Genomic DNA, 12,795 nt, shown 5'->3' on the forward strand with positions numbered 1-12,795 from the left:
CATTATACTAAATTATAATTCGAAGGGATTAACTCATTAATAACTGATCATAGTAATAAATATTAAAACATTTATCTCATATCAATTCGTGTTCTATCACTTATTTGTAATCTATTCATTTATTTCATTAATTATTTATATTCAATATGAAAAAATGTTAATAATAGAATGATTAATATGACCAGATTAAAAGAAATATTAATAAAATGAAATATTTATGACAATTAAATAATTTTACTATCTTCTATACTCTTATAACATAAAAGAATAAATAAACAAAGAAACCAAAAATAATAATTATTATAATTAATGATATAAATGATATTAATATATGAAACTTTAGAATATGAAAAATTAAAAATAAAAGTTGAAAAATAATATCCAGTGACTATGAAATAAAATAAGTAATCAACAACAATGATTAAGAAAATATATATAACTTCAATCACAGTACAATGAATAAACCAATATGAATAAAGAGTATGAAATAAAGAAAATATGAAATAGAAGAAACAAAAAGGATACAAAAAAAAAAACAAAGAATGAAAGGATATTATAAAAAATAATATAACAATCATTAATTGAAATGCGAATATTTATAATAACTCTCATAAATAATGAATAAATTGGATAATACTTGTCCAATGATTTCTATAACTTTTTAATTCGAGTTAATGACTTCTTAATAAAAAAAAGTATTTAAATAAATGGGTTATTACAAAAAATTATTTAATACAATGATATCAAATGAATGAAACAATGACGAGTTATTACTTATTATTAAAAGAATAAATTAGTTGATTTTGTTTTGATAGATTGACAGTGTTAATTGTTTATAATTGCATAATTAAAATTATTACAATAAAATAATTATTCATGAAACGAACCATCAAATAATTTTATTATTTTAAAGTACTCATTTCTATTAATAATTATTTTTATGAATAACAATATAAGAGAACCACTAAATGACTTAAAAATGATAACTTATTGAATAATAAAAATAATAAAAATAATAATAAAAATAATAATAATAATAATAATAATAATAAAAATAATAATAAAAATAATAATAAAAATAATAATAAAAATAATAATAAAAATAATAATAAAAATAATAATAATAATAATAATAATAATAATAATAATAATAATAATAATAATAATAATAATAATTTATATGTAATGTATCAATGATATTCCTTAATTCATGTCACCATCAATTTTAAAATAATAATTAAAATATACAAATTTCATACCAATCACAATAATAAATGTTATTATTTAAATGATGCGAAGAATGACAATAATCCTATTAATTAAACAACAGCTATTTGTTTTTACTAAAAGAAACATTGATAAATGATAATAAATGGCATAGAACTTTAGTTTCATTTTAGTGTTTTGTGTTGAGTTTCTGACATGATATATTCCAATAAAAAGAAAGAAAAATATGAATTAATTATGATTATAGTTTATCTCATTTATCATCAATATTGTTTAAATAATCTTTATTGAAACACATTATGTATTCAATTCAAAAGTATCAATGATAAATATATTGTATCATAATAAATAATAATACTAAAATCATAATAAATAAATAATCTTATATCATAATAACTAAATAATCTTATATCATAATAAATAATAACAATAAATAATAATCATTATTGATAATGCCTCCATAATAATCAGTCATAATAAATAATAAACAATTAGTGTTATGTGGTATGTCATCTCATCAAAGGTATATCATAACCAGAAGATAATTAGGTGATTCAAAAAATGGACATATTAGTGTTTTGTGTAGTGTATCTGACACACCACATTCAAATCATAAAGAAGAATATAATAATAAAATAAGATATAATCATTCTTATTCTTATTATATTTGATTTTATATTGATTTTTATCTTTGAATATCATCATTCATTTCTTCTTTTTGTTAATTTTTCTTTTCTAAACATCATTCATTTCTTATTTTTATTCTTTGTTATTCTTATTTTATATTAGATGATATTTTATTATTTTATGTTTGTTTATATTGTTTGTTTATATTTTATTATTATTTATTGTTGTTTATCTTATATCATTTATTTATTATATGTTGTATTGTTATTTATCAATGTTAATATGAAATGAATAATAATGAATAAATATAAAATAAGAATAAAATGATATAAGAATATAAAATAAATAATAAAATAAGAAATATATAATAGATATAAAGATAAAAGAAGAAGAATAAAATAAATAAATATAAAATAATATAAATAAAATAAAAAATAAATAAAAAAGAATCAAATAAATATTTTATTATATTTTTATTTATATTTTATTCTTATTTCTTTTTATTATTTATTAAATTAACACAATGAATATGATTATTTCAAATTAAATAAAACAAGAATGAAATATGAACATTTTTATATTCACCATTTCATTGATTGATAGATGAAAGAAATGGCTGTTCATATTCATTTATTGATTTTATTTTATATTCTTTTTTAGTTTTTATATTTCAAATAAATAATAATGAATAAAAATCATTTCATTTCAATTACAATAATTCGTTCTGGTGCGAAACGATCTGGATGTTGTTTTCCACAAAGTGAATTTAATGTTCCTTTATATTCATATGAATGTTGTTCACAATATGATAATGTTTTATAATTTTCTTTATAAACAAGAATATCCCCTAATCCAAATCCAAACAAACAATCAACTGATTTATTACATAAACTAAATGCATATTGTGGATATTTAATATCAAATTTCATCATTCCTTGTATTCTTCCTTTTGATTTTAATGAAAATAAAAATGATTTTGGATCATCTATCCATTCTCTAACTTTATCAATTTTCACATTAACATATCCTCCAAATTTATTTCCTTTTTTATCTTCAATAATAATTATTATATGTTCTTTATTTATTATTCTTTGATCAAGTACTGATGTATTAATATTCCAATTATCAATATCTGAATCAAATAATATATTGGATACTTTTCTATTTGTCCATTCTTCTAGTTGTTTCATTTCTTCCATTGTATTCATTCCTTTCATTATTCTTAATCTTTCTCCTTCTTGTTTCTTTCTTTCTTCTTTTTTTCTTCTCTCTTCTTCTTGTTTCTTCTTCCTTTCAAAATAATCACTGTAATATGTGTTCCATTCTTCTTTATTTTTATTAAATGATTGGGTGATTTTATCTTTTTCTTTTGGTTTTCTAAATATTTTATCTTTCATTATCATTTCTTCAATTGAAATGATTGTATTGATTAATTCATTCCGTGTTTTACTTAGTATTTCTTCATCACAATTACATTCTTCTATTATTTTGTTCATTTGATTCTTTATTATTTCTATTGTGTTAATTGTTTCTTGACTTTTTTCTATTATTAGTTTTCTTCTTCTTTCTGTTTCATCAATCCTATCAAATATTCCTTCTCCTCTTTTAATAGCTTCTGAATATGTTTCATCTGCTTTTATTTCAAATATTTCATTTTTAATACTTCCTAAATAATATTGATAATGTTTATTAATATCATCAATTGATTGTTGAATATTTGGAAGTGTTTCTATTTCTTCTTTAAAGAAATGAGTGTTCTTGTTTATTAACTCTTCCATTTTAATTTAATGAATATCAGATTAAAACCAGATGATTAAATACTTAAATACACATTTATAACACTTCATTTTATTTATTATTTTATCATTTTAATAAACATCATTTCATTTTATTCATTAAATTAAATATTATTTCATTTTTTATTATTTTAAATAACAATAATATATAATAAAAAATAATAATAAAATAATAATATTTAATATTATTGTTATTTATCTATAATTAGTTCATTTTTTATTTTATTTTTTATCATTTTTATTTTCTATTTATTTATTTCTTATTTTCATATCAGATTCGAAGGTAGCACGTCAGATACACAACACAGAATCCTAAAATATTGTCATCATTCAATTCCACCAGTTATGGGCTGTTATGACGTTGTATTTGGTTAGAAAAACATCTTACCCAGTACTACAAGAATAACAGTGATTATTAATTACAATGATGGGATATCATTGATAATAAAAGAATGGGTATTTATAAAGATGATGTTATTACTTATTATGATACAAATATATTTGATAATATAAGATTATTAAAGAAAAAGGGTCTAGTGGTTGATACTAAAAAGAATATTGGCCTATAGCAATACGGTAGTAATTATATATTCTCCTTAAAATAAGAAAATAAAGAATAATTTTAATATCCATTAAAATCAAAAAGAAATTAAATAATGAATATTTAAATAATTGATGTTTAAAATACTCTATTCCACATCAAATAAAAGAGAAAATGAAATTGTCATAATTCAACAACTAAAATCAAAGAATGAACTAATAGATGATGAATAAACACTTTTAAAACAAATGGATTAATTAATCTCCACTGAACAATATAAAATGAAATTATTAACATTAATTAACTACTTTTTATTTTCTTATTTTCATATCCTTTTATCAATTCAGAACATACATTATATTCTGTTGCCATGGCTATTGAGTAATACCATAGAGTCTTGTAAAGAAAATCAAACAAGACATATTCAAGTTCAAAGAAAAGAAAGAATGAAATAACAATAAAATGAATAATAATGATAAAAGAAATAACAAGAAAATAGTGAATAGAAAAAGAAGAATACAAATAAAAACAAATAAGAAAGAAAGTAAATATAATGATAATAAACATTATACAAATAATAAATCTAAATAGTTGACAACAAAAGAAATTCAAAAGAAAATTAAAAGAATAACAAGAAAATGGGAGGAAGGAGAATAATCAGAAATACTTAAAAAGTATGAAGGTAAAGAAATGGTATAATATTCTCCAAGAAGTATATTCAATAAGAAAGAAGAAAACACTAGAGAAAAACAAAGAAGAAATCAAAGATAAAACAAAAGATTGGAAAAGTGAAGATATTAAAACAATCGAAGAAGAAATCAAAAACAAAAATCGAAACAAAGAAATGAACGATAGATGTAAATATGCAAGAATAATAAATGAAAAAGAAAATAAAGAGAAAACACAAGACAAAGAAGAGAAAAAGGAAGAAGAAAGCAACAAATAAGAAATTAACACACTTCAAAATAAAATTAAAGAAATAGAAGAAACTATTAAAGAACTTCAAACAAAAAAGAAGAACGAACTATTTCAAATGAAATGATTCAAAAAACACGAGAAACAGTTAGGAAAGAGATTGAAGAAGAAATAGAAAATATTCAAACACAAATAAACAATATTCAAACTACATGTAATGAAATAAGAAAAGAAAACTCTAAATTAAAAGAGGAAAATATTTCATTACAGTGAAAAATTAATGAAGCAAATGGTAGAAGGAACATAGAAGTAGGAGGTAAGGATGAAACCATCCTCACGCTCCGAGCTAGCTGTGAGAAGCTGAAGAAGGAGAAGGACGAAGTCCTTAAAGGTGGTGAGCTGGAGAAGAGTGCTAAGCTGTTAAAGAAGAACATAAGAGATAAAGAAAATCAAAACATTGAATATCAAAAAAGTATGATTGAAAACTATGAGAATGCAGAAATAACAAAAGAAGAATTAGACCATACACAAAGAGAAAATGAAGAACAAAATCAATTAATATCAAAGCAACAAGAAAGTATCGAAAATTTTTTATCCCAGAAGGAACTGGAGAAGAAGAAAACAATGACTCTAGTGATAAATACACAACAAATACTGAGAACATCATCATCTGGGACAATACAAATGAACAAAACTACAACTATGAAAAAGACAATTCTGGAAATAGAAGAAGAGAACAAAACACTGAATATCAAAAAACAAGAAATAATAATCAGTCAAGAAGAGAAGAAAACACAATAAATCAAACAAATAGAATTTTAATTGATGTGTTGTATTGTTTTGTAATTAATTGGTTAAATAAGAAATTAAATAAGAAAATAAGATGGGAACAAATAGAAAACATAATAAAAGTAATAAATAATAATGTAAATAATGATAAGGAATACATTAATAATATTAAAAAGTCACATAGAATAAAAGAAACAACTAAAAGATATATTAAAACGAAAATGAACTCCATCATAGAAGGGAAAGTAGAGTGTAATCCAATAATAAAAAACATTAATATGAAAAATAACACTATTGATATTGATGATGAATATCTTAACTCTATCATCAATCAAGTTAAATAAATGAAAATAAATTAAATCATAATTTAGAATGAAATATACATAAATTATGATAATATCATTATCATATTGGATGATTTGAATCTATTTATAATGAAAATAAATAACTGGAAATCAGTATGACATTATATATTTATATTAAATGAAGAGAATATCATTATCAAGAGAATATATTCTTAATATATTTAATGAATTGTTAAATTTCAATGAAATCATCAAATTAAATATGGTAAATTGCAGAACAATATTAATCAATAAATGAAGTAATATTAATGATGTTATTAATTATCATCATATCAATTGGATAAATGTAATTATAAAAATATTTATATCATTATTAAAAGATAATATTCATAATAGAATTAATATTCATAATAAATCATTTAAAATTAATAGAAATCAATTATAATGTAAATTATAATCTGTTGTTGATAAATAATGAATAATAATAGTTTTATATTAAATCAACAAAAAGAAGATAAATATACAAAATATATAGATTTATATTATGAAATTAATACATTATATGAATCAATGAGTCATGAATATGTAATATAAATATTAAAATAATTTAATATAAAATGAATCAACATAGATAATATATAAAATATAATGAATAAAATGAATATAATCATATGATATAAATATAATGAATATAAATAATATATTAACATGATGAATTTTACATTATGATTCATTATCAACTCTATCATCATCAAAATAAATATAATTTATCAAATCAATGAATATAAGTTAAATAATATAAATCATATATTATAATGAATAAATGAGAATAATCAACAAATAAATAAATAATAAATAGAATAAAGAAATGAATGAATGAAAATAAACCAAGAAATAAAGAATATTAATCAAATAATATCTTGAAATGAAAATATTACAATAAATGAAATAGATGAAATGTATAAATATTTAAATGTATGATAATCAGATGAAATTAATGATATATTCAATTATAAAATCATCAAATAAAAGATAATGAAGAAAATTGATGATATAAATGATGAATGTAGTAATATAAGATATATTACAATAATTAATAATGAGTTAATTAATATCTGAAGATATTCAACAACATTAATAAAATGGAATGTAATTTAGATAAAATTGAAATTGAAATAATAAAATAAATAATAAATACATTGGTGTTAGTAACTCTAAAGACAATCTATATATCAATATAAATGAAATAATGAATAATAAACATGAATGATGAATATATTAATGAAATAATTAGAAGAATAATGTAATATTGTATAAGAATGAAATAATAAATAATATATTAGATAGATGATATTGAAAGAAATGAATAATGAATATAAATAAAAATAATAATAAATAAAATCAAAGAAGAAGAAATAAAATACATAATAAATGAAGGGATTGAAAATAATAATAAATAAAATAAAAATAAATAATATAATGATAAATAAATACATTAATAAATTGAAATCAAATAAATAGATATTTTAGATTATTGTTTGAATCAAAATTTATATATAAAACTACTACAATCAATACATTGAAGTCAATCAATATTAAAAAGAATTCACTTCTCCAATTAAATAAAATATAAGAAAGAGTAATATTCAATATGTACAGAAAAGATAAAATATTAAAAATGATTAAAATACTCTACACTTTGTAAATACAATATATCAATAATAGAACATATTCTATTATCTTGTATTTGTCATAAAAAATCACAAATTGAGAAATATGACAATATTGGTATTATCATATTAAATAATAAGAAAATATAAATGAAATAATCAATAGAAGAAATAAACATATGAAACAATGTTCTAATACAATGACATCAATATCATATTGAACAATTAAATAATATCAAAAAGTTATTGATAGTATCATAAAATACCATATATATATATATATATGTAATAAATAAAAAGAATAAAACTTGTCTATTATTTGATATGATTATTGTGGCATATCATAATATTAATTGAATGTATTGGAATAAAAGAAATAAGTATAAAGAAATGAAGAATATGCTTAATGAAAATAGAGAAATTAAAAGATATCAAAATAAATGCAGTAGTAATTTCAATAAATTAATTAATAAATATAGAAAGTATTAAATTAATTAAAGAATTAAAAAATGAAATTAACATCATAAAAGAAGTTAAAAAACTTGTAATTAAGAATACAGTGGATGTCATTGAACATTCTTCCACCACAACTAAATATATGCTGTTGAACTACATGAAGAAGACTCATTGACAGGATTAGTCTCCAGTGAGCCATGAATAATAGATACAGATTCTATTAACACTTAATTAATTGCTTTTTATTTAAAATTAGTTGTAACATCAAATTCATTTATAAATAATATATTTATATTAAATATTATAAATTATTTATATTTAATGAATGATGAATTGTTATTGATTATTCTTCATTCCATTTTCTTATTTTATTCTTTACTTATTTGATATGATTCAAATGTAGCACATCAGAGATACTGTATGGAACCATAAAATATTTCCATGTTTTGAATTTGTAGTTATCATCTGATTATGAAATTACCTTTGTTTGGATAACTTCATATTTAAGATTGATTAGTTATTCTTTGTCATTATTTATTATGAGTGAGTATTAATGAGGTATTTATTATGATGATAGTATTATTTATCAACACGTAAATACATTTACCAATGATAGTTTTGAGTTGAATAAATTGTGTGTTATCAAGAAAGACTATTTAAACAATGTTGATGATAAATGAGATAAACCATACGCATAATGTTATTGATATGTCAAACATAAAATAACAATACAAATAATGATGAATTTTAATATTCATTTATTTCAAAATAAAAATCAGATAACAAATTAAAAGATGAAATATTTGAATTGAGAATGATTGAAAAAAAAACAATAAATGAATAGAAATAAAACATGAAGAATAAAGTGAAAGAATCACTTCTCAACATGATGAAAACATAGTCATAAATAATTCATATTTAATTTATTATAGTTTCTATTCTAGATTTGTTTAAAATAATGATAATGACGATAAAAGTGAGTGGTGATGAGTAAAATGATTTTTATCGTTATTATAATAATTATTATGATGATAAATTCTATTATAATATATTGGTTGTGATAATTAACGTATTTCTGTCCATACAGATGGTACTTTTTTTGGTCACTCTTCTATACTTTGACTTTTAGTTGATATAACTTTCTCTTTCATTTGTTTTACTGTTTTATTATTAAAGTTCTTTTTAAAAACAAAAAAATAAATAAAACTATTTTTTTTAATAGAAACCTATGGCAGAGTCAACCTCTTTTTATGAAGAAAAAAAGTGTTTATTAAATAGATTAGGCAAAATCTCAAATGTGACTGGTTTGATGACAGGACCATTTGTTCCATTACTTTTGTTCAAAACGATTATGAATGAATTAATAGAATCAATAAAACTTCTAACAAATTCAAGTCAAACAATGAAAGAAGGATTAGAGCAACTTTTTGCTAACTCGGGTGTACAACCTAAAACTGTCATAAATGACATTTCAGAAGAGATTTGCGATGCAAAAAAACAAGATGATATTATTCAACAATTTAAAAAAACTATTCCAAACTTACAATTCGATATCAAACCTCAATTTTCAAAAGTCATTTATGACTCAGCTGAAAACAAAACAAACTCGGTAGATTCGATTAAAAAATCGTTCTTTAATAAAATATACAATACACCACATCTTCTCATTGTTAATATTAGTAAAAGAGGAGATGTTTTTGGTTGTTATGTATCAAAAAGATGTGTTAAAAAGGATAATTGGATTGAAGACCCCGAACATAGGATATTCAGGTATGATCCAAAGACTAACAAAACAGAAGTTTGGCGTCTTAAGAAACAATCAAAAAATGGAACAAAAGCCTTTTACTTTAAATCAGAAGGAGAATATTTGTATGTTAATATGGGAATTGTTATCCAAGCAGATCCCTTTGGAGCACCTTACAGTCAAATATACAAATGGATTCCAGAGCATTATTCTATAGATGATTCCTCAAAAATAGTTGGTCATAATCAGTTATTTACAGTAATAAGAACTATTGTCTTTCAAACATCTCCTCAAAGAATTAATTAATACAAAATAAATAATTTTAAAATAAGGCTGTGTTATATTTTATAATAATGATAAAGGGGAGGAGGTTTTTTATTATTCTTTAAATATAAATGATTGATTTTTAATAAAAACAATTTTTTAATTTAATAAACTTTAAAATCAAGAATTACAAATAATTTTAAAATGAAAAATAAAACCAATTATTTTCTTTTTTTTTTAAATAATTTTTTTTCCTTCTTTGATTATTTAATTATTACCCTTAAAAATTTCTTCGTATTAAAACAAATAAACGTTTTATTTTCCTCCTTTCTTCTTTTGTGTTTTTGATTTAACTTCTTGCCACTCTCCTTCATCATCTTGTATATTAGGTTGTGGTTCTTGTTTAACAACAACAGGTTGTTGTTCAACAGGGTGAGAAACTTTCTTAACATTATCCCATTCAATTGGTTCAGATGCATGGAATTGTTTTTTACCTCCTCTTCCACCTCTTCTTTGATCACCTCCTTCTCTTCTACCATGTGTATGTTCTTTTCTTTCTCCATATCTTCTTCCTTCTCTTGGTGGGAGTTGTTGTCTTTCTTCTTTTTTTTCAGTGTTGTTATGAGCTGGAATTTCTTTAATATCAGTCTTATGTTCAATTGGTTTAGAATCAATTGGTGTTTCTTGAGAAGAAGTTCCTAATGATTTTACTTCTTCTTTTGTGGATTCTTTTTGTTGTTCATTACCATAATGATATTTTGGTTTATAATCTCGTTTTTCTCCATTTCTATAATTATTTCTATACCCACCACGTCCTCTATGACTTCGTTCTTCTCCATCACCACGTTCCTTTCTTTCTTGGTTTTCTTTTCTTTCTCTATATGATCCACCTTCTCTATTTCCTCTACCTCTTCTTCTTTGTTCATTACCATCTTCCTTTGGTTCTCTACCATCTCTTCTTGGTTTATTAAATGAATTCTTTTGTGAATCATCTCTTGGTGGAACAGCAGAAACAGTGATAACAATATCTCCTACTGAATTTCCATCAAGTTCTTTTACACGTTCAAGTGTTTCAGCATTTTCAAAATCAGCATAACACTTTCCAGTTTTACCTACTCTAATTCCTCTAGCTTTGACATCAATTCCTTCTAATAAGTCTTTAATCATCCATTGTTCAAGGGGTTGACTTGGGTTCCAGAACATTAATACATAATCAGATTCTCCATATCTTTCTTTATAATATGTCATTTCTTGTGGCTTTTGTGTTTCTTCAACCTTTTCAACTATAGGTTGTTGGATAGCAACATCAGTTTCTGTAGCCATATCAATCCATGATTGGTGTGTATCAGTCATTACTAGGTTTTTTTCATTATCTAGTTCTTATATTCAATTTTACTATTATTGTAGTTTCTTTTACTATTAAACATATCAAAAAGATGATTATAACCATTCGATCTCATTCCAGAACTGATTTTACAAGAACCAAGTGAATGACTTGTACCATTTCTATTAACAAGATTGAAAACTATGGAACACTTAATTTCTGTTCATTACCTAAAATTAATGAATGTACTTCAAAACCTGTTCCTGTTAGTGATGCACAACAATCTATTAATTCTTCAGAAAAGGATACACAAATTAATCAACTAAGAAAACAGAAAGAGGTTCTTAATACAACAATAAAAGAATTGAAAAATTCTAATGAAGAATTACAACGTATTTTACTTGAGGAAAGAACAAATAAAACTAATTTAAAAGATATCCATTCTATTAATGAAATTATTACTAAAGAAGAAAAAGAAGAGAATAATTTATCTAATGATATAGAACCAAAAAAGGATATAAAATGTTCTAATGAACTTATTGCAGCATATCAAGCAATGCAAGAAGGTAATTTAGTTATTCCAATGGAAATTGAAGAATCTAATGAATTTATAGGTAATTTAAATGAAGAAGAATTATCATTATTACATCAATGGACTGGAAAGCAAAAATTACATGTATTTTTTAATAATAAAAAAGAAAGATTTACAAGAGAAAATTGTTTATCTATTTTAAAGAATAAAACAGATATTATTATTTTATTAGAAACAGAAAATGGAGAAGTATTTGGAAGTTATCATCATCTTGTTCCACAACAATTTGGAAATTGGGTTAATGATCCAAAACATTTTGTTTTTGCAATAAGAAATAAAAATAAAATACAAGGAAAATATGAAGCAGATTCAAATAATCATTATTCATTAATGATTGCTGATTTTATGGAAGATGATGATGAATTAAAATCAACAATTCTTGAAATTGGATATTTTTATACAATTACACTTGAAGAAATTTGTTCATTAAATATGTCATTTAATTCACATTATTTAAATACTCCTAACATTGGAGTAGATGCATTTATGAAAGAACCTATGGGAATGGGATTAAAATCTATTCTTTTTATAGAATAAGAAATCAA

The 12,795-nt window shown here is 21.5% G+C and overlaps 3 protein-coding genes across 3 annotated transcripts, besides 27 other annotated features; 2 read left to right on the forward strand and 1 right to left on the reverse strand.

Moving 5' to 3' along the window:
- Positions 1 to 117: 117 nt before the first annotated feature.
- Positions 118 to 166: a sequence feature (AT_rich).
- Positions 167 to 185: 19 nt separating this feature from the next.
- Positions 186 to 237: a sequence feature (AT_rich).
- A 49-nt stretch (positions 238 to 286) lies between these two features.
- Positions 287 to 381: a sequence feature (AT_rich).
- A 9-nt stretch (positions 382 to 390) lies between these two features.
- Positions 391 to 571: a microsatellite.
- Positions 476 to 551: a microsatellite.
- Positions 572 to 843: 272 nt separating the features above from the next.
- Positions 844 to 875: a sequence feature (AT_rich).
- A 16-nt stretch (positions 876 to 891) lies between these two features.
- Positions 892 to 942: a sequence feature (AT_rich).
- A 53-nt stretch (positions 943 to 995) lies between these two features.
- Positions 996 to 1,175: a microsatellite.
- Positions 1,176 to 1,221: 46 nt separating this feature from the next.
- Positions 1,222 to 1,247: a sequence feature (AT_rich).
- A 216-nt stretch (positions 1,248 to 1,463) lies between these two features.
- Positions 1,464 to 1,839: a repeat region.
- Positions 1,840 to 3,826: a repeat region.
- A 2-nt stretch (positions 3,827 to 3,828) lies between these two features.
- Positions 3,829 to 3,920: a microsatellite.
- A 3-nt stretch (positions 3,921 to 3,923) lies between these two features.
- Positions 3,924 to 4,506: a repeat region.
- Positions 4,507 to 4,520: 14 nt separating this feature from the next.
- Positions 4,521 to 6,256: a repeat region.
- Positions 6,232 to 7,041: a repeat region.
- Positions 7,014 to 8,570: a repeat region.
- A 28-nt stretch (positions 8,571 to 8,598) lies between these two features.
- Positions 8,599 to 8,649: a sequence feature (AT_rich).
- A 67-nt stretch (positions 8,650 to 8,716) lies between these two features.
- Positions 8,717 to 8,818: a repeat region.
- Positions 8,727 to 8,812: a repeat region.
- Positions 8,819 to 8,853: 35 nt separating the features above from the next.
- Positions 8,854 to 9,254: a repeat region.
- Positions 9,237 to 9,498: a repeat region.
- A 7-nt stretch (positions 9,499 to 9,505) lies between these two features.
- Positions 9,506 to 9,547: a sequence feature (AT_rich).
- A 7-nt stretch (positions 9,548 to 9,554) lies between these two features.
- On the forward strand, positions 9,555 to 10,376 carry EDI_325230 (uncharacterized protein; the record flags this gene model as incomplete). Its single annotated transcript, XM_001735676.1, has 1 exon — positions 9,555 to 10,376. The coding sequence occupies one exon, from the start codon at positions 9,555 to 9,557 to the stop codon at positions 10,374 to 10,376; it is 822 nt and encodes a 273-aa protein (XP_001735728.1).
- Positions 10,367 to 10,401: a sequence feature (AT_rich).
- A 40-nt stretch (positions 10,402 to 10,441) lies between these two features.
- Positions 10,442 to 10,587: a sequence feature (AT_rich).
- Positions 10,588 to 10,649: 62 nt separating this feature from the next.
- On the reverse strand, positions 10,650 to 11,687 carry EDI_325240 (uncharacterized protein; the record flags this gene model as incomplete). The annotated part of the gene is made up of 1 exon (XM_001735677.1): positions 10,650 to 11,687. The coding sequence occupies one exon, from the start codon at positions 11,685 to 11,687 to the stop codon at positions 10,650 to 10,652; it is 1,038 nt and encodes a 345-aa protein (XP_001735729.1).
- Positions 10,828 to 10,914: a microsatellite.
- Positions 11,158 to 11,252: a microsatellite.
- Positions 11,688 to 11,824: 137 nt separating the features above from the next.
- On the forward strand, positions 11,825 to 12,787 carry EDI_325250 (uncharacterized protein; the record flags this gene model as incomplete). Its single annotated transcript, XM_001735678.1, has 1 exon — positions 11,825 to 12,787. The coding sequence occupies one exon, from the start codon at positions 11,825 to 11,827 to the stop codon at positions 12,785 to 12,787; it is 963 nt and encodes a 320-aa protein (XP_001735730.1).
- A 6-nt stretch (positions 12,788 to 12,793) lies between these two features.
- Positions 12,794 to 12,795: part of a sequence feature (AT_rich) that runs on past the window's edge.

The sequence above is a fragment of the Entamoeba dispar genome, genomic scaffold (assembly GCF_000209125.1).
Source record: "Entamoeba dispar SAW760 scf_1105229459313 genomic scaffold, whole genome shotgun sequence".
Lineage (NCBI taxonomy): Eukaryota > Evosea > Mastigamoebida > Endamoebidae > Entamoeba > Entamoeba dispar.